At 39.1% G+C, this 25,784-nt stretch overlaps 2 protein-coding genes across 4 annotated transcripts in view; one reads left to right on the top strand and one right to left on the bottom strand.

The window, feature by feature from the left end:
* Nucleotides 1-13,188, bottom strand: part of LOC137103699 (poly [ADP-ribose] polymerase tankyrase-1) — an 81,520-nt gene extending 68,332 nt beyond the window's left edge. The window contains exons 1-4 of one of the 3 annotated variants that reach the window (XM_067484293.1): nucleotides 12,629-13,188; nucleotides 11,160-11,275; nucleotides 9,136-9,244; nucleotides 4,309-4,404 (exon numbers count right to left, since the gene is read on the bottom strand). In XM_067484293.1, coding sequence (XP_067340394.1) covers nucleotides 4,309-4,404; nucleotides 9,136-9,244; nucleotides 11,160-11,275; nucleotides 12,629-13,145 — 838 coding nt within the window. In that variant the 5' untranslated portion in view covers nucleotides 13,146-13,188. The remainder of the gene's footprint in view (nucleotides 1-4,308; nucleotides 4,405-9,135; nucleotides 9,245-11,159; nucleotides 11,276-12,628) is intronic. The other 2 variants (XM_067484294.1, XM_067484292.1) reach the window with 2 other exon arrangements.
* Nucleotides 13,189-16,816: 3,628 nt separating this feature from the next.
* cldn23.1 (claudin 23.1) lies at nucleotides 16,817-18,592 on the top strand. Its single transcript, XM_067484297.1, has one exon. It carries the CDS (start codon nucleotides 16,885-16,887, stop codon nucleotides 17,713-17,715), a length of 831 nt encoding a protein of 276 aa, XP_067340398.1. The 5' UTR covers nucleotides 16,817-16,884; the 3' UTR covers nucleotides 17,716-18,592.
* Nucleotides 18,593-25,784: the final 7,192 nt, after the last annotated feature.

Here is a 25,784-nt window from a genome sequence, read left to right as displayed (position 1 = left end):
CAGCAGATGTGGAAAACTGGAAGGTATTTTGATGTCCTTGTAAATGTCTTATCATTATCTTTTTGATTAAATTCAAAACATATCCATCTGCTTTGTTTGGAAGTACATTACATCATGGCTATTCAAACATATTTTTATGTACAAAGTAGACCTGGGCAATATGGCCTATAAATAATATCACAATATTTTAAGGCTATGTTGTGATACAGGATATATGTGTCAATATTTTGAACTCTCCTGTAAAGCATTTCAAAAATGGATAGATTTGCTTATTTAGTTCTTGTTTATCAAGTGTTTGTGCCAAAGATGATCAATGTTAATTGCACAAATTTTGATCATATGATGATTGATATGTTTGTATTTATATATTAAAAGCTTGCTGGCTTTGTGATACATTGTCCAACGGCTACATGCTTCAAAAGACTAATGAAGGCCCTGATTCAGAACTACAGTTAGACTTTTATTTTTTTGACAGAATGCAAACACTTCTTAGATTCTTTAACTGATACACAATTAGCTGATGGTTTTACTAAACAGGTCTCACTCAATTTTGTCTGTGGGACTCAGTTCACTCTGGTTGTTCGGATTTGTTAAAGAGTGATACCTCTCACCGCATATAGACAATCTTTGACAGCAGTGTCCCGTTGAACCCATTTTTGGTGACCTTATAACAGCTCATTTTCACATTCCAGTTAGGCTATTCATTTCCAGGATCCTGGTATTATGCACGCCAGCTAAATAAGGAATCTCCTCACCAAAAGAGCTCCATCATTAATGTTATTAATTACATGTTTTAGCACTATGATAACTTAAAATGTCTTCTGTGGATTAGGTTCTCAAGGGTTTAAAAATGCTAAAGGTGCATTTTCTTATAGAACTCTGTTCGCCTTCATGCATTTTTACAGAAGGAATCATAGTCTACCTTAAGTTCTCAGGAGACAATTTTATTCCCTAGAAAGTCACTGCTCAAGGGGTTGTACTTTCAGAATGTTCAGAAACTTTCAAGTTAAGACTTGCTGATGGATCAAGTGTGCTAGTTTGCAAATCTTTGCAGCATTGTTATACACCCATCATTTTGAGTAGTAGTAGCAACCCAAGGAACCAATCGATCATCAAGGAAGTTGTAGCGCAATGTAATGGCTTGTCATTTTTACAGAGTATGCACAAATGAGGTAAATGGTGACAATTACTCTTATACCACTTGTTGACCATGACAGTGGACTAATTAGCTTAATATGTCAATTTAGGCAAAACTGAGACAAGTTTGCCTTCATTTCCATTACACCAAATTTACTATAACCACTTTATGCTAGGAATGTACTATGCCGATGGATTGTACGTGCACTCACAATCAGAAAACTTCTTCACTACCACACCCGGAACCACATTGACTTCGCACTGGTTAAGCAGGTAGGGAGAGTTGGAATCTGTCTGTTATGTTTTAGATTTGTAATAATTGGAAAATCAATTGCTTTAAATTATATTTGACAAGAAGTATTTCACAACGATGATACCATTTCTTTTTCCAAAAACAAAAACTGAAAAGCAACTTGAAACTGACAATGCCCACCCTCCTGCTTTACCAAAAACCTACTGAACATAAAAACCATGGCAGCAGAATCTTAATATGAATTTATCTGACTTTTGTGTAAAGCGTTCAAACTAATTTAGGCGGAAAATACTTGAATTCTTTTGAATAACTGAACTGTCTGTTAGGCCTTTTGTTTTACTGCTCATGAACCACATTTCTATGACAGCTCCACTGCAAAACTAGTATCATGTATAATACTGAGAGAATTAGTGGCAGCAGTACATGCGGCAACGTTAAATAATTCTGCTATCAAACCAATAATCTCATTTTCAAATCTAAAGGACTATCTCTATGGTGAGATTCATGTTTTCACACTCCACAGCTCCTCACTGTGGTATCTTGAGGTTTGTCTCATTTACTACAGAGGCCAAAAAAGGGGAATCGATGATGTAACCAAGTGTAAACACTGAAGTGGTGCTGTGAAAACTGATTAGAGCCTGTGTTGATACCCAGAGAGAGAAAGTGAATACACAGAGCAAAATTTTGGATTTAAAATTCTCTTTACTCATCCACGGCTGGAAATAAAAACAAGACTAATTTATTTGAATAAGAACCATATTCTCCAACCATTTCCATTTGCAGAAAATGTGAGATAAGGATTCACACCTCAGCCAACACATGTTATGGAGCAAGAAGAAGTTCATCAAAAGTGTAATATGAGAGGTGCTAATTTGGAAAGATGTAAAACACAATCACGCAAGAAAACCTGCAAATTATTTCTCCGTCTTTGCATTCAGCTGTCTAATTAAGGCGAGATTATAAAAAAAAATACAAAAAATTATTTATTTAAAAGACATATATTTTTAATTAGCTCCTCATTGAAAGACTGTAACTGTGTCCCAGTGGTTTTTCTCCCACTGAATAGGTGTAATGAGTCCGGCTGCCATAGAGAGCTTGTAATAATGAAAGAACAAGTAATTAGTCCGAGTTTCAATGCAAAGTTTTAGTATCCCATGTTTGCTACTAAAGCTCTCCAATGAGTTTAAGGATTGTGGTTTTAATTGCAAGGGTATAAACATGTTTTTTTGCATTGTGTACAAACAGCGAATATATTGACTGAATACCGTGTAGTAAAAAAATTGAGAAATGCATAAACTTTCAATGTAAGCTATTAGCTATTTCATTACATGAGTGTAAAACTATTAGGAACTATAAGTTAAACCCAAATGGGATGCCAGGAAGAAAGAAGCAAGGAAGCAAAACAAAGTCCAGTAAACAAAAAGTTCAACACCATAAGAGAGCTAATTGAGTAGCTGGTCAATGTGTGCAGCCTCAGCCAAAAGAGAAGTTTAAAAAAAAAATCAAAAAAAAGGAGACACATAAACACTTTTGGCCACTGATTACAGCCTTGGCGGGAGGCAGAGAGCAGAACGAAGCAAATGTGATATAGTGACCAATGTGTGCATAGCCTTGGACAACAAGACTGAATGTGGTGAGCATATGAGCAATAAAGCCTTGCCAAATGCGAGGGTGATAGTTATAAAGGGAAAAAAGGTGATGGTGGCTGTAGCCTTGGCTGAAATGAGGACATGGCTGTTGCCTCAAAGTTGTTGTTAAGTGTGAACATTAAGAAAGACGTGGCCTCTAAGATGAAAAGAGAATGAAGGGAGGGAGAAGCACAAACATGTACAATCTGCAACAGAAAAGAAGCCGTAGATATTAGGCCAGAAAGGAAGACAGACAAGGTGAATGGGGCGGGAGATAAATATTGATTTTACTATAAATCGAGATTCTACTTTGACCAGTGTATTATCAATTCTTGAAATCCAGAGATTGATCTTCTGCTTCAAGTCTCTGTAACATTAAACATGTTACATTGTAATAGTTAGGTCTGCACGGTGTGTATAATGTCAACTTTGTCGGGAAACTAGTTATTACAAAATGCACAAAAATTAGATTTTTCATTTAAAAGTAAAGTAAATTATAGCTCATTACATTATTTGTCGGAAATCACAACAGTGCAGTGGCATGAATGGTTGTATATGCAGACCTTCAGCAGTTTACGGGTCTGTCAGCTGACTGTGGTTACAGCGGATCTAGAAAACATGCCTTCAAGGGAGATGGACTGAAAAGAAGACTCTGTTTGCTGTTCTGCGCTTTATGATGATTTTTAAAAAGATACTATCTCTGACAACACAGGAAGTGGTAGAATTTGAATGGGCAGTCTGTGGATTAAATTTTATTCTCTCCTTCCCTGGTGGGGAGCTGAGGCCAGCTAACTAGCTAACAGCTGTCTGCAGAGATCCAAGTGAGGTCTTGTCAACACAAGCATTGCAGATAAATGAACTGTGCTCAAAGTGATCATTAAAGTGGGTATGCTGTTGTTAGTTAAAGTATCTACCTAAAGCCATGTCTAACCACATGGAACAGAATTTATTTACATAGATGTTAACATCATTCGTGTTTATCAGTTCGGCATGTGTAAGCGCAAAAACATATAGATGTTTAGGTGCAATGTTTTAGTTGCTAAGAAAAAAGGAATACTTCTTTCCCAGGTTTATAACAAGAAAATATTTACTACTTAGACTGTAAAGTGAACTATAGTATTGTATATAGTATCTGATGTAAGTAAATAATCAATCAAACTAAATCACATCAAAATAATTGATACTGTACTGTATGAATCAAAATCAAATCAAAACAAAACAAATGGGAAGATAAAAGCCTATATGCCCTGTTAATACTAAAAGAGTGTGTGAGATAAACAGGAAACTGACCTGTGAGCACGGCCTTGGCAGAAGGTTCAGCCAGGTCCAGGGCAGACTTGCCATCAGTGTTGCGGATGTTGGGGTCGGCTCCATGCTGCAGCAGCACTGTACAACAACAGGGCAGACAGAGACAGTAGCTGAGCTCCTGGACTGACATGCAAACTCCCCGACACACACCTCCTCCCAGTCCTCCTCCTGCTCCTCCTGCTGCTACTGGACCACATCTTGCTCCATAAACTGCCCTTCTTGGACCTTCTCCTTTTTCTGCCACTTCCTCCTCTGCTATCCCTTCTGTTTCTCCAGTGGTTGTGTCTCCTGGCTCTCCTGCCAGCCCTTCTGCAAGTCCTGTTTTACATCTCTCTCCTCCTCCAGCTGCTCCACCTCTGTTGCTAGCGCTGCTCCCTCGGCTGCCCCTGGCTGCCCCTGCCCTGCGAGCCATGCTGCTGATGTAAACAGACATGCCACAACAAGAACAGCGAAAAGCTGCGCTCCACCAAACCACCAGAAAGACAGCAGATCTAATATAGCAACTACGTGATCACAAAACACATCACAATTCCATGGATGAGGGATGGACAGCTGTGGCAAAGCTGTGAAAATAAACAGAAATGAATGAGGAAGGGAGGGATGAAGGGCTACAGCTAATCGAGGTAGTAGCAGCAGCAGCAGCGACAAGGCAGGCAGGCAGTGTGAGTGGAGAGACTTTCGCCTCTCCGACTGACTGAGCGTTGCAGCGGAGAGCAAGATGAGAGAGGAGAAGGGAGGAGGGGGGTTGAGCGTGAGAGAGGTAGAGGACGAAAAGAGGAGAGCAAGAGCAAAACAATACAGGTGTGTTGGTTTGAAACAGAGAGAGCAGGGGGCAGTTCTTGCAGAGGAGAGGTGAAGAAAGAAAAGAAGATCAGAAAATAGAAAGGAGAGGGGTAATGTGAGGGAATAGGAGAAGAAAGGAGATGAAAGAAGAGGGAGGAGAAGAAGAAAGGACAGAGGGAAGGAGAGAACACGACAGACGAGAAGAGAAAAAAAAACAAGTGTAGAGGTGAAAAGGGGCTAAAGGAAGGAAAAAGAGAGGAGAAAAGAGATAAGGGGAAAGATGGAAAATGAATTGCGTAGTGAGGAGAAAAGAAGAAAGAAAAATCAAAGAAAATTGAATGAATGGAAAGGTTGGAAGAGAAGAGACAAAAGAAAAAAGTAAAAGAGGAGATGGGAGATGAGAAGAGTAGGAAATTGAAGAAAAGGAAATCATAATGGGGAAAAAGAGGTTAGATCGGGAGAGAAATGGAAGGAAGGCAAAGATGGGACAGGGGAGGACAGGGGAGGACTGGAGAGGAGAGGGGAGAGGTATACGACTACAGAACAGGTATGAGCTGAATAACAAACTCTTTCTGCGCTCAGGTTTGTTGTAAATTAGCTCTTTTGAGGGCGTTAGTGTCAATACTCTTACTGCCCTCTTCTCTATCTCCTCTATTGTGATTGCTGAGCAGTTCCCGCTGCACATGCCCTCTGACTTTTGTACACTTTAAACTACCCTGCTCCAACCCAGTAGAGAAGATGAGATAACCAGCTGGCAGAATAATGCTATGAGTACGTATGTGCATGTGCATGCTAAAGTATTAGAGTGTGTGTGTGTGTGTGTGTGTGTGTGTGTGTGTCTCTGCCAGCACTAACCCTAACCTTTGTTACCCACTCACCCCTCAGAAAAAATATAATTTAGCTCTGCACTAATCCAACCCCCCCCCCCCCACACACACACACACACACACACACACGCACATGCACACACACACACACTGATACCCTACAGCACAAGAATAAAGATATGGCCATGAGGTAGAGAGAGCAATAATAATGCACAAATCTGTGGATATAGAAATAGTAATCTTACAATCCGGTCTGAGGTTTTTCTGATTCATTTGCATTTGTCACCTTCTACTTTAGTGATTACAGTTTGGTCTCTAATGTGCATGGCTTGCCTGTAATACCTCCAAAATCAATCTGTGAACAAGCTTAATCCCACTTTGGACATGATTAGTTTTCAGGTCAATGTCAGCCTTGCACTGGTTATCTTGTGTCTATCTGCAATCTTTACATGCCATCAGATTTTAACTCTGTGATGACTCTAGCCTGAGTCGGGCTCTGTGTCGCTGAACTGTGGACCACAGCAGTCAAAAAGCTTCCTGCAGCTACTTCAGAGCAGTGATGAGTAAGTATGGATTTTATTTTTTACACTTGGATATTTTTGGTGTCATTTTGCACAAGTTACCATGTAGGTAAAGAGCTTCAGGCACTGACTGGGCAAAAGTCAAACCTCCACCTTAAATAATCAAGATAAGGGACTCCTTTTCCTGGGCTGTCACTGTTAGTAAAGAGTGAAGAGGAAAAAGTGAGAAAGCTGAGCTGCAGAACATTTGCCTTTGATCAATTTATAACTGCTGCAACCATTAGTCAGGTAATCACTTATTTATAAGCCATTTAAACAGCCAAACATGTACTGCTTCCAGCTGCTAAAATGTGAGAATTACACTAATCTTTTGTTGTTTGAGCTGGCTGAATATTGAATATCTGTAAATGTGCAAAACAAGCAAACTTTAAGATTCAACTGAAACCCTCTGAAACTATCTTGCTCTCATCATGTAAAATATCTAGCACACATTCTTAAAACAAGTAGTAAACATTGATGACATCCTATTAAAAAAAGAAAATCTAAAAATTACGGACAGCAGACTGTCCATCATTCAAGCAGAATTTACAGTAAAATCAGTTGATCTGACTCTCGTTCAGCTGCCAAATCTAAAATCTGGCAGCATGACAGTGTCAGATGTACTAAGAAAACAAACTCAAGATGTGATAAAATCTTTGAAACCGTTAACAAAAAAACATGATGTATGTGATTGTGGATGTCCGTCTTGGCACTGGCCTTACCAGCTGACTGCTCGAAGGCTTTATGGATTGTAAGTAAGTAAGTAAGTACCTGAGTACAGCATTATGTCAGTTTCATGGTAAAATCATGGCTCAAAATAGAAAAATAATATGGAAAAGGACAAAAATAACATCTATTGATTGCATTTTATTACTTCACACATATAAGTGTTGGTCAACATGTGGACCATTTTGCACAGGACACCAGAACTTATCTGAACTTTCATACTCTATTAGTGTTAAGTACACTGTCAAAGTGAGTTTTCAAACACACATAACTAAGACAAAAAATCTAGCAAGGGGGGTATTTTGTGGGATTCATGTGCTTTTGTGTTTTTTACTGTCAAAGGTTGATGTAGAAAAAAAATGTTTACCCACTGTAACTCTCAAGGACACGCCGTGTCTTGAAAATAATGAAAAGTGAAGTGTCACTTCATGCCAGAGGGCAGCAAAAGAGGTGTGTTATTTAGAAATAGTGAAGGTGGCAGGTTTTCAAATCTTCCTACAAACTGCTAGTTTGACGTGAAAATCGTTACCTCCTGCTTCACAAAGTGTTATCAGACAGTGGAAGTGCATGTGGATGGCACTTTTATTTACTAGGACAATCAGAGCAGTATATGACAAAAGTTTAATATGCATGTAATATGCATTCATTCACAGCAGACTATGAACTAGGCTAAAAACAATTATTAAAGCTGGATAAATGCTGGTTGCAGCCATCTCCACATCCTTTACGTAACCTGCACACTTTAAAGTCTGGTGCTTCTAACTACTACATAAAAAAACCCTACACAATACCATCTTGGCATTTTCAAAATAGACTACAAATTGTTTTAGTTTGCTTGCATGTGTTGAAAGTCTGAAAGCTCGGGTTCTGTTTCAGTCTGGATTTTTGCATTTGCATTTTCTAAATTGTTCTTTTCCACTGCTTCTGGTGTTAAATCCTACAGAGACTGGAATCGACAGTAAGCATGAATAATTGAAATCAATGTATGCACATTATGCACTAACAAAAAAGTTATTTTACTTCAGTTTCAAGTCCACAGCTGGAGATCCCAGTCCTGACAATGCGAAGAAGTTTGTGCACAGTCACCATCAGAGCTCCACAAAGCCTCCAGTTGCACATTTGAGCATTCTGCAGCAGCATTGTAGAAATAAATATGACTGGCACAACTTGTCCTCCCTGTTGTTCCCAGTACAGCAAAGTGATGCTGACTATTTGTTATTTCTGCTCATGTCAAGCAATACTTTTCCATTAGGATCATAAAAAATATCCAACAACTTACTGCTGAGATGCTTTTCATGCTGTGTGTATTTTATCTACTTCACATTTACTTCTATTTTTTGTTCAACTTTAAAGATCGACTGCTGCTGCTGCTTCATTCCTGAACTGAGCCTGTTGTGCCGCTTCACTTTTTAAATTAAAACTCCATTGGTGGGAACATATATATTGTAACACAAAGAAATCGATGCTCTTTTGTCCCCTGTGTGGGCTTAAGAATAAGCAGTAACACAGTAAACGTAATTTATGTCCTATTGGCTGCTTTATGCTTAATGGAACATTATAACATACAGTCTGTGGGTGGTTTATTATATTTTCTGAAATAATTGTGTGATTTAAAAAAAGGTTGTGGATTTGGAGGAGCAAAGGAGGTGAGATTCAAAACAAAGATACACACATGGTTAACTACAATCTAAAAATTTGCCAAAGTATTACCGCCACATAAAACATATTCATCACTCTTAAGGGGTAGGAATGACTTTTATTTGTCCCCAGAGGAATGATGCAATTCTAGGATCCAACATTGTACGGTTTCTGTTCTGTTGCAAAATCACTTCAGTCTCACAGGAACAGACACAGTAAGAACACAACAAAATAAATAATTTACTGCAATATTTGCAAAGCGTTTTAGTGCTTACCTATACACACATCTATCTTGCCCTTGATGGCAGCTTCGTGTAGAGGTGTATAGTTCCAGTTGTCTCGAGCGTTGGGGTCAGCCCCCTGACATAGCAACAAGGACACCACCTTAAAACAGAACATCTGTATTTACTTTTCACAAATAACAAATCTCCAAAGTATTTACTCGCTAGAGGCATTTCCCCTAAACAGTGCACAGTTGCATAGACCTGAGATGTGACATCTCTGGTTCTCTTTCTGTATTTTCTCATCCCCCTCCTCTTTTTTTTGTTCAGGTTTTCCATGCTGGACCATCTGGCATCCTGGGACCTCTCTTTATCCCCTGGCTATCTGTGCCTAATTTCAGATGTTTTGGATCTAGATTTTAGTCCCCCAGGAACCTCATTCTTACATTGTGTCTCTCTCGTTCTTGTTGTACTTGTGTCTTTCATGAAGATGCCAAGGTACTTTTATTTCTCCCCCATGATATGGTTCACGCTTAAAATATTTTGTAAGACTGAGTTTTTGTTTTTGTTTGTTTTTTTGTTACCTTCAAACCAAAATGCATTTAAATACAAAATAATGGAAATGACCAATTATTTTAGTCATCCAATTAAATTATTGCACAGTGACAGCAGAAAACTAATTATTCTGCCTCAAATGGTGCCATTAAACACACCAACAGAAGTAAGCACTGATGCTAATACATAGTTTTGAGTCTACACTAAACCACAGAAAGATTTTGTTTTTGGCCTTCTCTTCTCTTTTCTACAGCCAGGGCTTTACAGGACAAACATTTCACTCACATTTGCGAGTAAAATGACGGCATGCAAATGTAAAAAATGATTTGGATACACCAGTGTATGCGACTCCTAAATTAAAAAGGTAAGTTCTAAACTGGGAGAATTGTCTTGGCACTTTAGAGATCAGAAAGATTGGCAATTTGGAAAAAAATGGATTTGGAGTTTATGGTGCAGCCTCTGCACAGACATGGTCAAGTGGTCGAATAGGCCTTCTATAAAAAACAACTCTGCTCTTCACTTGAACTTAATATGTCAATTAAGTCTTTTAAAGGGACCGGGGGACTAACACTATGTCTGCCTGTGCTGATTGGTTAAGTGAAGCTGTTCTTGTCTTACTATTGATTCATTAAAAAATGTAAAACATGTAGCATTATAAAATGTGTAAAATTATGTAAATGTAACATGTAATGCAACTTTTACTAGAAATGTAATGGAATAGAAAGTTTAGATATTTGCTCTTAAATGAAGTCGAGTAAAAGTCAAACTAGACATAATTGTACTTTGAAGCTTTCAACCACTGCTTTAGTGCTTAAACTTAAATCTAAATAAAAATTAAAGCAAAGCAAATACCCTATTTTTTTACCTACTCTAAAGTTCTGAATGCACATATCCAACTGTTCCGTGTTTCAGTACCAGTTTGATCATATCTGATCCAGGATTCGCCAACGAAAGGTTCTGTTTCAATGACTAACTGTATTTAACCAGTCCTCTTCATCATGCTGTTCACGTTTTGACATCATCAATCCAAGACAGCAACTAACAACTGACAAGTCATTGAAACATTGACATTTTTTGTCATTGTATACCCACCGCTGTTGTTAGCTTTTGTTTCAAAAAATTGTTTAAGATGAAGAAATTCCCATTGAATGCCACTACTTAAATGCCCTACTTTCATGATATTATATCACTGTAGAATCACTGTCACCCAAAAGTCAAATATCCCAAACTTTTTGTGAGTAGTGTACATTACAGATCATTGAAAACAATGTCATACTTAAGCTAGATAAGAATACCACAATAGCACTGACAGGAAAATGTCATGTTTTCTCTATGAGAACCCTAATGTGGACTGTGCACATTAACATTTACAGCAGGAAGGTACAGTATATGTTTGCGCAATATAATGTTTTGGTCACTCCTTTGCTTTGCCTGAATGCCTGGAACACAGGGGCAAAGCATAATACATACAAACATAAAATAAGCATAAAAGCACATTGAAATGTCAATGTATAAAGTCTCACCTCAGAATGACCAAACGAGCAGGCGTTGTGCAGCGGGATCAGACCGCCGTCATCCCGAGCGTGCACGTTGGCACCTGTCTGAATCAGATGGTCCACCACATCTTTCCGCCCAAAACCTGAGACAAGAGCAGAGAGACGATTGTTAGTAAAAGCAGCACAATAAGATCAAGAACAATAAGCTAATTAATACTGTGATCTTATGCTTAAACTGATTATTAAATTCATTTTAGGCTGTTCAGTTCATGCACCGTTTCACTTCTGTTGGGCTTTTTATCTTTGTAAATTGACTGCTATAGTATTTCATGTTCAAAATCCATATTTATTTTTCCTGATTTTTTCCTGATAGTTTTTGCTCTGTAAAAGGTGCTTGTGGCAGCTGTCTGGGACAGTGCTGTACATGCAAAGCTTGCTATGTCTGCACTACAAAATGCATGTTGGGGCTGGAGGATCTGTTCAGGCTGCTGAGGATTAGCAAGGCCAGAGATGTAAAACAGCTGTGCATGTTTTTTTTCCTTTTTTATCTTTCCCGTCTGAACTGATAATTACAATCAGCAAAGTCCAAGACTAAAGGGCTGAGGAAAGTCTTACAACTTTATATAACCATGGACATCAAACTTCTCTGGTTGCAGCTTACTGCAAAGTTAAAAACTTAGGCTAAACTGAAGCTGCACTTTAGACTGTTGACAAAACCCCTTAATGGTATCCTTATAAAAAATTATTATGGGGATTTCTGCTGTAAGTGAGAGCTTTAACACTGGATGGCAGCATTGTAAAGATGCTTTGTCTTCACTTCTGGAAATCAGAAATTTACAAAAAGCACAAGCAGCATAGTCTGTATAGATCATAAACAAGTCATTCGCCCAGCTTTCCAGAATCATCTGGTGTTAGAGGAGGGCAAATATTCAGCAATACCATCAAATATTACCATAAATCAATTAAGTGACTGATGAATCTCTTTTTTTGATTTTCTGATTTGTTGCTGAACCATTTCCAAATGACAGAAGAAGAAATCCTCCTTATAGGCTCCACCAGTCTCGTTGGGTTTGTGGGTGAGGTGCCTTCATTACAGGACACATGCTAATACGTCACCACGCAACAATCTCATCAACACTGACAAACAATGACATATGGTTATCACTGGGATTAATTATGACAACATACACAATACCCAATATGACAATGCAGTATGGTTATTAATTTTCTCCAAACTTTAAACTGTGATTTCAACTGTTCCAAAGGGTAATAAATAACCGTTCTTTCGGGTAAGTGTCTCAATATAAGCCATAAAATGTTTTTGAAATCTTTCTTAAAGGTTGATTTTTCCCGTTGTAACGGTCTGCCAGTTTAATTCTGGAAACTAGTGCGGAGCTAATGGCTCGGGTTTTATTAGCCTCCTTCTCTGATAACTCTTAACCACTAAAGTCAGTCTGCAGAAAAAGGCTTAATGGTGTTGGGTAAAAGGTTGTTACCTGCAGCAAAATGCAGGGGTGTAGACTTGCGTCCTGCCATGTCTTTGGCGTTCACATTCAGTGCATCCACGAGTTTCTTCACCCTTGAAACATCCCCATTTCGACAGGCTTCAAAAAGCTCCCTAAACGCCCCGTTTGCAGCGCTACCGCTGATGCTGCCACTGGGGTTTCCGCTGCCCGAGTCGGGCGTAGAGCCGGGGCTGGTCCCGCTGCCCTCGGTAGTGGTCGGGGAGCTGCTGCTGCTGCTAGTGCTGCTGCTAGTGCTGCTGCTGCTGCTGCTGGTGGTGGTGGTGAGGGCCAGAGATGGGGAGGTGGTGGTGGGAGAGGCCGGGGTTACCTCACCGTCAGCCGCGTTGTCCATTGCGTGGCGAAGCGGGGAGGCATCGTCGGCAGGTGCCGGCGGAGAATTGGGAGGAGTGACGGGGCGAGAAGAGCCCCGGGGCGGGGAGGACAGCAGGGAGCGTGGGTGTTGCTGCTGCTGCTGCTGCTGCTGAGACAAGCGACGAGGCGTCGCCATTTTCCCAACACAACAGTCCCCACTAGCAACAAAAACACTGCTGACAGTTTCCTGCCCACCAAAGCCAGACTTCCGCTCGGATTACTGGGATTATTTACTGAAGCCAGTTGGTTGCAGAACACATTTATTAGTCATTCTGAAATTAGCCTCACTGGTTAAATGTGGAACAAATTTTATGACAAACAAAGCACTTTTTTTTCCTGTGTGAAATGTTTATGAACCACAACAAAATATGTTTTTGGGAGAAATTAGGTGAAAATTAGAGACATGTGCATGTTTATTCTAATTTGAAGGGGCAATACAGTGCAAATATTGGATAGGACCTGCTCAAAAATTGAACATGACACTCTCATCCACAGTATTATTTTATACCCCTTTGTATTTATTTGCTTGTTTTTATGCAGGCTCTTAGAGTGATGATGCTCTCATGATGGGTGATGCTTTTGTAAGAAAACACATAACTGACGCTCATCTGACATGTGAACCAGTATAATATTATTAATTGCAGCAACTTTTAAAATTTAAATTTATTTAAAAACTTAAAAACTTAATAACTGATTAGTTGATCAATATGACTTGGTTTAAACAATGCTGTCATCTTGTGGAAACTACTGGTAATGACTCCAGAATTGTGGCTTTACACCCTGTGAGCTGTTGGGGGTTCAGTGTCATGCCCCATTTCGACCCTCCGACTCCACCAGCTGAACCATCAGAATAGAAGCTCTACATAAACATCCAAAATACTCTTAAGGGATAAAATGGTGTACACAGTTGTGGACAGTTTAGTAGGCTGCATGTTTTACAGACATGATAACAACTGTACAATAATCTACCAACAACACAGGTGTAATTATACCTATACAGTTGCAACATAACTATTTTGTTTTGTTTTAGAAATCATGTTTTTCTAATAATTAGTGCTTGTTTTGTTTTTTTAATTGTGATGCATATATTCTTTGTATTAGCAGAAGATTTTCATTGAAGTAAGGTGAAGGTTTAAAGAAAGGTGTTTGACTGATTGACACGTATGATCCAATCTGGTACATTCTGCCCTGTTAGTTGTCACACGGGTTTAGTTTGACCTCATCTCCACTAAAGCTACACCGTGTTGCCTAGATTTAGATTTTGTGACTCCTGTAAAAATCCACAATGCTCATTTTTACCCAGAAATATCAGATTGCTCATTATTTGTTTTTACACATGTGGTACAACAAAAGAGTCCGGATACAAACACGGGTTCATATAAGGGCACACAAACACATTCAAATTCCCTTGCAAATTGCTGAATTTAGAATTCACCTGACCTGCACATCTCTAACTACAGAGGGCAACACGAGCAACCAGATAAAAAGTTACACAATCATGATGAAAAGTCCATGCGGGTGCCAACTCATTTGGGCCAGTAACCTCTTTACAAAACCAAACTAGCCCTAATGACTGGGATAGAGAGTCTCAATTCAAATTCAGATCATTTATTCAGAGTTTTAGATAATTTAGGATTACATTTTTTATTTAAATTTAAACAACATTAAAGTAGTTACATTAACTGACCACCAGGCAGTAGCAGACATCATGCAGTAACTGTGGTCTTTGGCATGTGCATCACTACCAGTTCATATGTATCTATGAATGATATGCACTAATTATAGCTTCTTGTGCTATTTTGCAATGCAGCAATGCATCCTGACTGAAACTGGAATACAAATACTAAGAAGAAAGAAACTGTACGTACAGTATTAAGTATGCTGCATAGATGTGACATGACTTATAATTTTTCCAAAACGAATAACCTCTATACACACAGTGTGATACATACATTTATGGAGTGTTGCTGCTTTTCATTAGAGGAGATCAAAACTTTTGATTTCAGTCTTCCTTTATTTAGCCTGATAGAAGTATCAGTGAGATATTTTTAATCTATCTGCTCTGAAGAGTATGTAAACCCTTGTTGGAAAAACTCGGACAGCTTTAAAAGGCCTTTGCAGTAGACTTGCCTTGTACCTCACTTGTAAGTCGCTTTGGATAAAAGCGTCTGCTAAATGACTAAATGTAAATGTAATGTAAATGTAGACCTGGTTGTGGGAACCTTTGACCTAACTTTGGAACATGCTGGAAGGGGTTTTTGTACTGATTAGTCACTGGAATTTATGAACAAGCCTGTACACTATCATCGAAATGTTATGTTCCTACAATTCTTTGGGACACTAATGATATTGCGATTGTGATTTTCTTTGCGTCTTTTAAACGATGAGGGGGCAACAGTGGTGGTCTTGATAGAGCTGGTGGTAAAATCAACACAAAAGGAACTATTTAAAGTAGATACAACACAATATTGCATAATGCTCTGTGGCTTTTCTTTTAAATGCACACAAGCTGATCACACGTGACAACTCCTATAACAGTGATTTAACTAATACATCAAGGCTGTGGTGTAAAGGGTGGGTGAGAATGCACAGTTAACGCTGTCTGGTTGGTTGGTTGACATACCTCTCATAGTTCTAACAACTGATATAAGGCTATCCAACCTCAACTAAAATGATCTTCACATTCAGTGCACTGAGCTGCAGTTGTTCAAGCTGCATTAAAAGGGTTCTTTTGATGCATTTAACCTAATAAAAGGCATCACAAAATGTAAATAATGTAAATCTCTGGGTCTGAAGCCAGTTTGCTATTCAAACTGGCTTTAGACCCAGAAACTTCTTCAGTTCCTGTGGAGTTGTTAAGCTGGTGGCAGAGAGTCACATCCGCACCCTAGTTTGCTCTTGGGTCGATCGAGTTGCTCAGGTTTATTTAGCACCAGGCAGCTTCAAAGAGACTTTATTACCGTTTGTAAAAAATACACTTTCATGTGAATAAAAGACAGTGGGCATGAGACCTTAATGGAGAGTTGGGGTAGCTGGAAAGAAAGAAAACGCAAGAGAAAGTGAAAGATAAATAGAAACAGACCAAAGAAACACATGCATCAGAAGGGGGGGGAATCAAGAAGCAGAAAAATATTTTTGCTGCAAAACTACATTCCTGCCGAAAAAGATAGGCCTACAAGGCCTGTCTGTGACGGAGTAATCCAAAAAAAGTAGTGAGTAGAAGCTGCATTTTTTCCTGAACTAAAGGCCACTGTGAAGGTCTCTTTAATGACAGCTTATAAAAAGTTTGAGGAAGATGTTTTCACCTAATTTTTATTCCTTAACTGTTTATATGGGTTATGCTTATATGTTTTATCTTTTTTTTTTAGAAGTCTCGCATTCAGTTAATTAGGAATGCTTATTAATAATACTGTAGGAAAACATCTTTTTAAGTATATGCTGTTTACAAACTAATAAAAATCCAAAAATGTTGTTGTTGGTTTATTTTGGTTTATTTTTTCCTCAGCTGTCATGCCATGGTTTGGGGTAAGATACTTAACAATATTTGAGCACCACAATTCATCATTCAGTTCCACACAAAACTATAAACTACATCTGTAATTGTATTTATCATATACACGATCACAGCCTCATCGAAACTTCTCCATGGCTTCATACGCTGCGGCAGGTGAATGAAAAAGCCCTCAGACCGGCTGCGCCTGGCGCGCCACACCTGTTCTATTTGGGGACAGAAGCAGACAGGTAAGGTTCAAGCCCCGCCCACTGTCAGGTTTCAGTCGGACTTGTTTTTAAAACCAGCTGTCAAAACTCGGACACCCCTGTCTGAATACTCAGTCTCGGAAGAAGAAGAGCACCTGTAGCAACAATCTGCCATCATGCCGAGGCAATCAACGGAACAGTGGATCAGGACATCCATGCGCACACCGGGCATCCTCATCTTCGGGTTGGTCATGGCTCCGTGTGGCTGGATCCTGGACCTGACTGCCACCGTGGCCCCGAACTGGAGGACCCTCAACAATATCCCCAACACTCCATCCAGCCAGTACATCGAGCAAGGCATCTGGGACGTCTGCCTGGCCAGCACAATCAACCCGTCGCCGACGTGCAGTCAACCTGACAGCCAGTACTTCAAAAACTACATCATCACCATCGCCCAGGGTTTGATGGTGGCTTCCCTCATCGTGACTCTAGTCGGGCTGGCCGTGGCCATCCCGGGGGTGCGCTGCTGGAAAGACAAGCCTAACTGGGTAGTGGCCGGTCTGGGCGGACTGCTGATCTTCTTATCTGGGGTAATGACCATTATACCCATCTCCTGGTACAACTACACGTTCGCCAACCTCACGTCGGCTACTTCGCTCAACGATGTGCGCATCGGCTATTGCATCGTCCTGGGATACATTGGCGGAATATTTGAAATACTGGGCGGCATCGTCATGGCAATCGGGATGTGCCGATGCTGCGGAGGAAAGAACCGAGGGGAGAGACGGGTAGAGGAGGTCAGAGCCGCCCAGTTTCACCAGCATAAACCGCAGCCCAGACCCACTTATGTGCCGAGGACGAGCCGGCCCGCCAGCAGCGTCAGCAGCAGCGTCCCATACAGCAGAGACGAGCTGGATGATGATGTGTCCTTCCCCCGGGCTAAGAGCCCCGCTCCCCGCTCAGCCAACACCTCTTACGCCGGCAGACCCTATGATGCAGACCTATGAGAAGAGCATGACACACATCAAAGCTGGAGGACAAGGAAATCAACTTGAAGATGGACGTGATTATCATAAAAAGCGACCGAGAGTGGGAATATTGTAGGAGGAAGCAGTGGTACACATTGACTTTACAAATAGCCCATATGTACCGTCTACAGTAAAACTGTAGCTATAGGGCTCGGTAACATTGTATTGTAGTAATAACGTAGGAGAAAACCAGCAGGCTTTTCTTTCATTGTCGACTGATGAATGATTTTGACAGGGAAACTGTCAGCAGTGCCAAGAAACCAACTACCTTACATATAATGAAACAACTCTAAACTCAGCATCAGCAGAATCATTTGAAAGGCCTCTTTGTGTTACAGTGTTACATCAGTAGAATAGGAATATGTGGAGACAAATATATGATTGATTAATGTGTTAATGACAGAGACATGGATATAGACGATTCTCTTTAAGGGCATAACTTTTTTTTATGATTACTCGTAACCTCATTGTAATAGGCTACTACAGACATGTGCCTCAAGCTGTACATTCATTGTGATAATGTTAAAGATGAGATGCAATAGAAGGAGTTCGCTTGAAAGTTAAGAGATGTGAATAAGCCATAAAACGTGGAGAGCAAACTTACACTGTTTATTAAGCCACAAGAAGAAAAGGTATATTTGAAGTTGTCTTATATTCTGCAAATGATGCTGAACTCTGTAAATAGCTGTCATCTTTAAATAAGCTATTACATTTTTACATCATTTTTTTCTTTTCTAATTTAAAAATACTCTTAAATATTCTTATGCACTTTACAGCTATGTGGCTAAACGTGCAGGTGATGAATATTGTCCTTGCTGCTGATTATTAAATGTGCATTGTGGTTCTTAATAACGGATGACTGGTGTCCTTTTTGTCATCTTAACTGTTTTGTTTTTTCCTTGGGTGGAGGGACTTTGAACTTGTACATTTTACATTGGATGTGTATCTTAAAAGTTGTACGATTCAAGACCATACAAAGTGACAGCCTGAAGACAGTCACATAGACAAGCAAGTGTAGAAGTCATTATGGACACTGTTCAAACACACATAGTGCTCGACTACATTTTACAGTGATGTTTTTCCTTTTCTTTGCAACCCAGTCTGCTCAGTCGTAACCTCGGAAGTATACAGACAATCTAGCCTGACTGGTCTGACCGGTCTGCTTTCTTGTCTAACAACCTGTTCTGTTTAAACTGAATCAAGATCTCGAACAAACTAACACTGTGGTTGTCCCTCTATGGCCAAGCACAATGCTTAGTTGTGATAGCCTGACTCATAACAGCCATTGTGAGTTTATACACTCCTACAGATGGAAAAGATGAATGGAAATGGAAGAACATGATCTACTACAAAATGTGTGTTTTTACCTTCAGTTAATATTTATTATACACATAAATGATAGTTTATGACAGTAACCATTATATTGTAAGTTTTTGTGAAGTTGTAGATGTGTCATTTGAGCCACCATCTTAATAATGCTTAAAAACATGTTCTTACAAGTTAACACTATTTAAAACATAAATGGCAAATCTTATTGAACGACTGTGCTGAGATTCCTGCATGTTCAAAATTTAAAGTCGCAAGTGCAAACATTTAATTTTCAGCTTCAGTTGATGTTAATAGTAAGTAAAAGTCATATTTTCACAGACCTTGTGTTTCCCACTTCAGCTCCCCTTCTTCTAAGATGGTTCTACTGTATTTAGCATTCGGCCACAAGACTACAGTGACTAGCTGGTTTTATTGTTGTGGCTCGGCTACATTAAACTCACCAGGTGGATTTTTGTGGGTAGTTAATGTAAACATCAAGTAAAAGACTGAACTGTGCTGCTGCTGCTGCTTCTATTTGTTTTAAATGTAAAAATCTAAGCAGGAGTTTGGGAGTGAGAGTTGTTTGTGTTGGTGGCACCAGAGTCACTTCCAGCTTTGTACAGTGTTGACTGTACACACAGACTGAATGTTGTCACAGGGGGGGGTAGTACAACATTAAGCTATTATGTATATATTAAGTGGAATTACTCTTACATTCATCCAACTTTGAAACTGCTTATATTACATTTATCGGTGTTACAGATCTTGTCATATTGCTGTCTGGTTAGCCCACATTGCAGACCAGTTCTTGGTTCTTGTTGAGTTTAGTAAACATTGAAGATGATGTTACTGCATGCATACAGTATGCATGTGTACTGTTTTGGGGTTGCTTCTTAACATGAAATGTGCTATTTGTGCTACAAATTAGCCTTTCCTTGCATCATAGGGGGCCATGTGGATCAGTGGTAGAGCATTGGGTTGGTGGCCACAGGTTTAAAACCCACCCCACCAGGTGGGGCCCCGCCCAGCCACCAAGGGCAACCTTGGTGACGTCCCAAGGCCGGATAAAAATGGGAGGGGGCAGGAAAGGCATCCGGCATAAACACAAATACCAAAGCAACGTGCAGAACATGTTCAGCTGTGGCGAAGGGACAAGCCGAAAGCCGTTGATCGTTTGAGCTTTTTCTTGCATCAAAGGATCCTAGAGAGTTTAAAAAGGGCAGCATCTCATGTTTTGGTCTATGCACAAAACACACACAGACTGCTGTTTTCACCATTATTACCGTACATATTAAAAACTCTATAGCAGCATTTAGGAAATGTTTTAATCAATGACACCTGGTTATATCAATTCATAAGAGGATGATATTAAACTTAGTATTGTTAGAGTTTTACAGAACATTTTAGAGAACATAAAAGGCAAAACGGCCTACTGATTACTGGTGCCTGTCTTATAGGACAAGTTTTGGTTTCATCTGGTAACTTTATACCAACTTCAATGTCCAAACAAAGTGTTCTGTTCTTGTATTTCATATAAAATTCAACCCAGCTCTAAATATTTATTGGTAATAAGCAGACACACATTCGTACAGTTGCAAAATCCTTTCGGAAGTAACAAACTCGTGTGTTATGATATTTAAATCTGTGTGGTGGTTCTATACAGGCTTGTTGGGCTTTTTATGTGTTTTATTTGAAAGCTTGTAACCCTACAGTACAGAGACGGTGTGGTAATATGAAATAAAGCTGCTAATGTTTTAAAGTTTTAAAGCCCAGCTAAACAGCAGAGTGCAGCATTTCTGGCTCTGCTCATATACTCATAAATTAACAAAAAACTTGTTCTTCAACTTCTTCGAAACCTAAAGTAACAAAAGAATATAGTTATTTATAAAGATTGATCAATCAAAAGAGAATAGTCTGTCTTATGTGGTAATGTGCCTTGTCACATGAGAGGAATTTCAAAATGATGCAAAGCAGGATGGGCCAAGGTGTGTCCGCACATTTTAGCTTTGGGTTAGTGAAATCTTTTCTCATTATGAACACATTGAAATACTAACTAAAAAAACATATTTTTCTTACCTCTACCTGTTCTCCAGGTGCCAGATTAGACTCAAGGTGACATGTATCAGCATGTAGCTCCCGAGCTGATTCCAAAGTTCTCGGACACAGTAAGCAAGAACCAGAATAACCAATCAAAAGACACAGTTGATTTTGAGAACTTGACCATTTTTAATTTCGCATTGATTAAGGAGATGCCACTGCTCCACCAAATACAGGGACTGGTAGATGAACATTTGCACCATCATTTAGAACTAGATTTGCTGTTAGAAGACATTCAGTTTGAAAACAAGCTTTTGCAAACTGTACATGGAACGTGCACAAGGAAACTTGTTGCTCACAAGAGCAATGATGAAGCTTGCTACTGCGATTCTGACTAAATATTCACACTTAAATAACACTTAGTCCACGAAAGTCTGTTGTTGACTAATTAAAAAAACACAGCAGTAGAATGGCTGCTGCATCTACGTTTGGGATTCATTTTTACAATTTGTCTTTCCTTTAGTTATAGGTGGTTCATTTGCAACAATAAATTAATAAATAATGCTATAATTTCTAGCCATACATCATTAAAAAATTCCCAAAAGTTTTTAACTACAATAAAAACAAAATAATGGCAATAACATCATTTATATGTTTTTCACATATAAATTGTTCATATGAAACTATGACGTTGTAGAGCAACACCAGGTTTCTGCTCTCAAGGTAAAGACTGAAATGTACCTTATTCAAATACCAATTTCATAACTCACACCTGTAAACACACTACAAGCTGGTTATTTATTACCTGTGGATTAGAGAACTGCAGAGAGATGTACAGCTGTTCGTGTGCTTTGGTTTTTCAGTGATAAAAAAACATGTATAGTCATTTCATGTAATTGAATTACAGGGTATGAAAAACATAGTCAAATCAGTGAAGTTGAGTTACTATTAATCCAATACACCTCTTCTCTAGTTAACTGGTAATCCACTACAACGTTGCAGTATGAAGAATTCTTACTGTATGTACAGTAAATATATTCAAGGTGTCACCGATAGACTGATCCATCTTCTCAGTCAAAGTCACGGGTCATCGGTTCAGCATTAGCGTTTGGTTTGCTGCAAATTTAATCCACACAGTAACTGTCCAGAGTCAGGAATAACAACAGAAGGATAAACCTGATTTCACACTTGGTGCAGCGTGAGCTTTGCTGCAGAGGAGAGCTGCTGGAAGCTTAGGAGTGTCACCTGACGTGAAGTCATTGTTGACCTGGAGGGAAACAAAAATTAGCCTTTTAGTTTAGTATTCGTCCTCATACCATTACACGTCAGGTTAAATTATGACACATCTGCGCATTTTTAATTTACGCCTTAGACGGATATTTATACTCAGGTTGATTTCTGAATAACTCATGTAAAATAATTAGTAGTAAATATTTACAGCCATCTCTTTACCTCAGATATATTGGAGACCTTTACACGTTACTCAGCAGTGCGGTAACGTTTTGCCTCCAAAATTTTTCTGTGGACAATGGACGAAAACTCAATTATTTGTCAACATTTTCTCGCCTTATGTTGACGTCATTGTGCCAACTAGGTGAACACACTTCCATGAAAACAACAAAAACTTCCAGTTTCCAAATAAGACGCTCTCTCCCTGAAGGCTTCCAGTGGTTTTAAACAAAAACCTTTGTCCCAAGACCCTCAGTGTTGAAGAGTAAATAGTTTAACACTCATATGTACTCTTACTTTGAGTGGGATGAAAAGAATACTTATAGTATTTGTATGTTGCCTACACACTACAGTCAGCATGTAGTTACAATCATGGTACAGCAGTTCCTGCTGTTGCCATTGTAATCATTTCTCATTACAGCAGGGACATCAAACAAATGTTGTCTTTCTTTCATTGCTGTGATTATGGTAAATGACCAGAATCTGTACAGTCTTGACTTTATTATGTAAAGTGGCTTGAACTGATTTTTGGGTTATGAATTGGTGCTGTGTAAAAACCTCAGTTCTCCAGAGTGAAGGAGTTACGAAGGGACTAAAGTAGAAGAGATTGATCTTTTCATCTCAGTCGTTTTTTTCTTTTTCAAAAAACATGTAGCTATTCCACCAAGATCAACAAACCCTTTGAAGGGACACACACAGTTACTAAATGTCACTCATCACATGTGATTTATTTGAATAGCTACCTGTGCGCCTTCTTTTTATTCCGCTTCCACTTGGCCACGGCAAAAGCCAGGACTACGACGCAGACAATGACAGCAAGCACACTCAGGGTGAGTGGTACACTCAATGCACCGTTGATCGTGTCCTCGCAGGAATTACCTTGGTACCCCAACTTACAGTTACACACCAGTTGGCTGTCTCCACCTGGAGGAACCACACAGGTTCCACGGCTGTTGCAGTGAATCTCTCCACAGCTCGGCCCACTTGGTTGGGAAGGAGGAAGAGTGGTGGGCTATTAAAGGGGGAGAGGGAGAATCAGAGAGGAAAGAGATTAATGTCAAATGTCATAATGCATGTGATTATTTGTGCATTGCAACAGTTTTTCCCACCTTTCTTTTATATACAGGCATTTAAAAGTTTGTGAACCCTGTATGTGTTAACACTAGTCAAAACGTGTTCCACCCATAAGTCAAAAGGGAAATTTGGCTTTTGTGTGGAATTTATGGAAAATATAAAAGGTTCATGCTACAGTGATATTATATCTTGAAAGTAGGGCATTTAAGTAGAAGCCTGGAAAGGTCATTTCTTCATCTCAAACAATTTATTGAAACAAAAGCTAACAACAGAGTATACCACAACATAAAATGTCAGTGTTTCAATAACTTGCCAATTGTTAGGTGTTGTCTTGCTCTCATGATGACAAAATGTGAACAGCATGATAAAAAGGACTGTTAAAAAAGAAATTGTCATTGAACTGATTTTTTAAAATTTATAAATACATTTACACACAAGTTTGAACTCTAAATAAAAAGCACCCAATAAATGAGTGAGACAATTTATAGCGTACAATGATCGAATATTTGTGTGTTGGTCGTTCCAAAACATTACATTTCTTCTGCAATACATAGACTTTGGGGGTGTGACTTATGGTGGAGGTTTTGCTTCAATTGGCCTGAGGCTCAAAAGGCCCAGACCATGTTGTCGGACACTTTCACTCTCCGTTAGTAACTGCCCTACATGTTTAACTGTGGTTTTGACTGAACTGAAAACAGATTATTATGGTTGAAAAATGAAAATAACTAATTTAATTTGGTAAAAGATATTACAAAGGCATTTTCCAACAGACCAGTGTTTTTTTTGACCGACTGTGTTTACGTAGGAGGATTTGCATAGGACAGCACACGTGAACAGTTCATAGGATGTGATTTTAAATTAAAATGGTTCACATTCACATTGGTGAGATTAGGACTTTATATAAAAAGTCACCCCAAAATATATATATATTTGATAACATAAGTTCATATTTATATTTGTGTTCTATGCGGGGAAAACAGCCGCAATAAAAACAAAGACAAAGTTTTGCATGTAGCTCAGAGTTGAATTATGGTGCACCCTTACACATTTTACTGTTAAATCATCAACCAGACTGCGGGTACACAGTTTGTATTTGAATCTTTTTGAAGGACTGCACAGCTTGTCGCAGGAGTTGGGAGAGAAGCCAACCACAATTTCTCCTGGCCAAATGTCAAAGTGTCTTCAGACAAGACACTGCACTCCAATTTCTTTAACTGATTTCAACACATACATTTAACAACAAATGCAGTGATCTCCATTATGAACCCCACTAGTTAGAAATAAGACACAAAGTTGCAACACAATCCCGTATATAATAAGTGTAGAAAGGCCAGTGCAGAAAATTAAAACTCAAGTTTAAAACAAACCTGACTTTGAAAAAAAAAAAAAAAAGATAAGTGGGGGCGGATAAGTTGTTGTACCAACTGAAAGAGCACAACGGTAAAATGCAACAAAAAAATTAAATAAAAAAAAATAAACATTCACAAAAGCAAAGAATGCAAATGTAAGAAGACTGTGGAGTTACCATTTTTGTGGTAGAGTTGTCCATGTGTCCGTGTGTGCGAGCTAAAGGTCCTGGATCTTTGAAAAATCTGTGAGAATTTGAAGCTCGTCTTTCAGTCAGGGAATGTGCAACAACAGGAAAAAGGGAAGAGGAAGAGAACTAAGACCTGCTAATACCTGCCGGTTTTTTTCCATTGACACACATGCCTCCTCCTCCTGCTGCTGCCTGGTTGAACAGGCCAAGTCGTTTACACACTCAACAGCTTTACAACTCATGGCCAATGCAAACTAATAGTTTAGTTAAATGCTCACTCACAGAACTCGAAGCTTAGACTTTCCTGAAATTAAAGTCCATTTGTGTGGCACCTTACAGTGCTTTAATAACAAAACCATCCACACAGGTGTTCTCTCTCTCTCTCTCTCTCTCTCTCTTACACACACACACAAAGTGAGCTCTACCAAGACTGGAAAGATCTAACATGAAAGTTCATATTGTTCTGTGTTCTGCTGACTGCTCCACCACTTTAGAGCTTTAAATTATTTAATATAAACATAGCAAACTGAATTGGCTGCTTATCTTTTGTTTACCCAAACCAAAACATATATACAACACATATACACACACACACCCATGAATACAAAAATATTAAATACACAGTCCTTTGATGTATGTATAA

Source organism: Channa argus, chromosome 18, assembly GCF_033026475.1.
Source record: "Channa argus isolate prfri chromosome 18, Channa argus male v1.0, whole genome shotgun sequence".
Taxonomy (NCBI): Eukaryota; Metazoa; Chordata; class Actinopteri; order Anabantiformes; family Channidae; genus Channa; species Channa argus.
This window is presented reverse-complemented; position numbering and strand designations above follow the sequence as displayed.

Bases quoted from the DNA above. Each gene is read 5' to 3' on its own strand.
- cldn23.1 (XM_067484297.1), top strand. From the start codon at position 16,885: ATGCCGAGGCAATCAACGGAACAGTGGATCAGGACATCCATGCGCACA.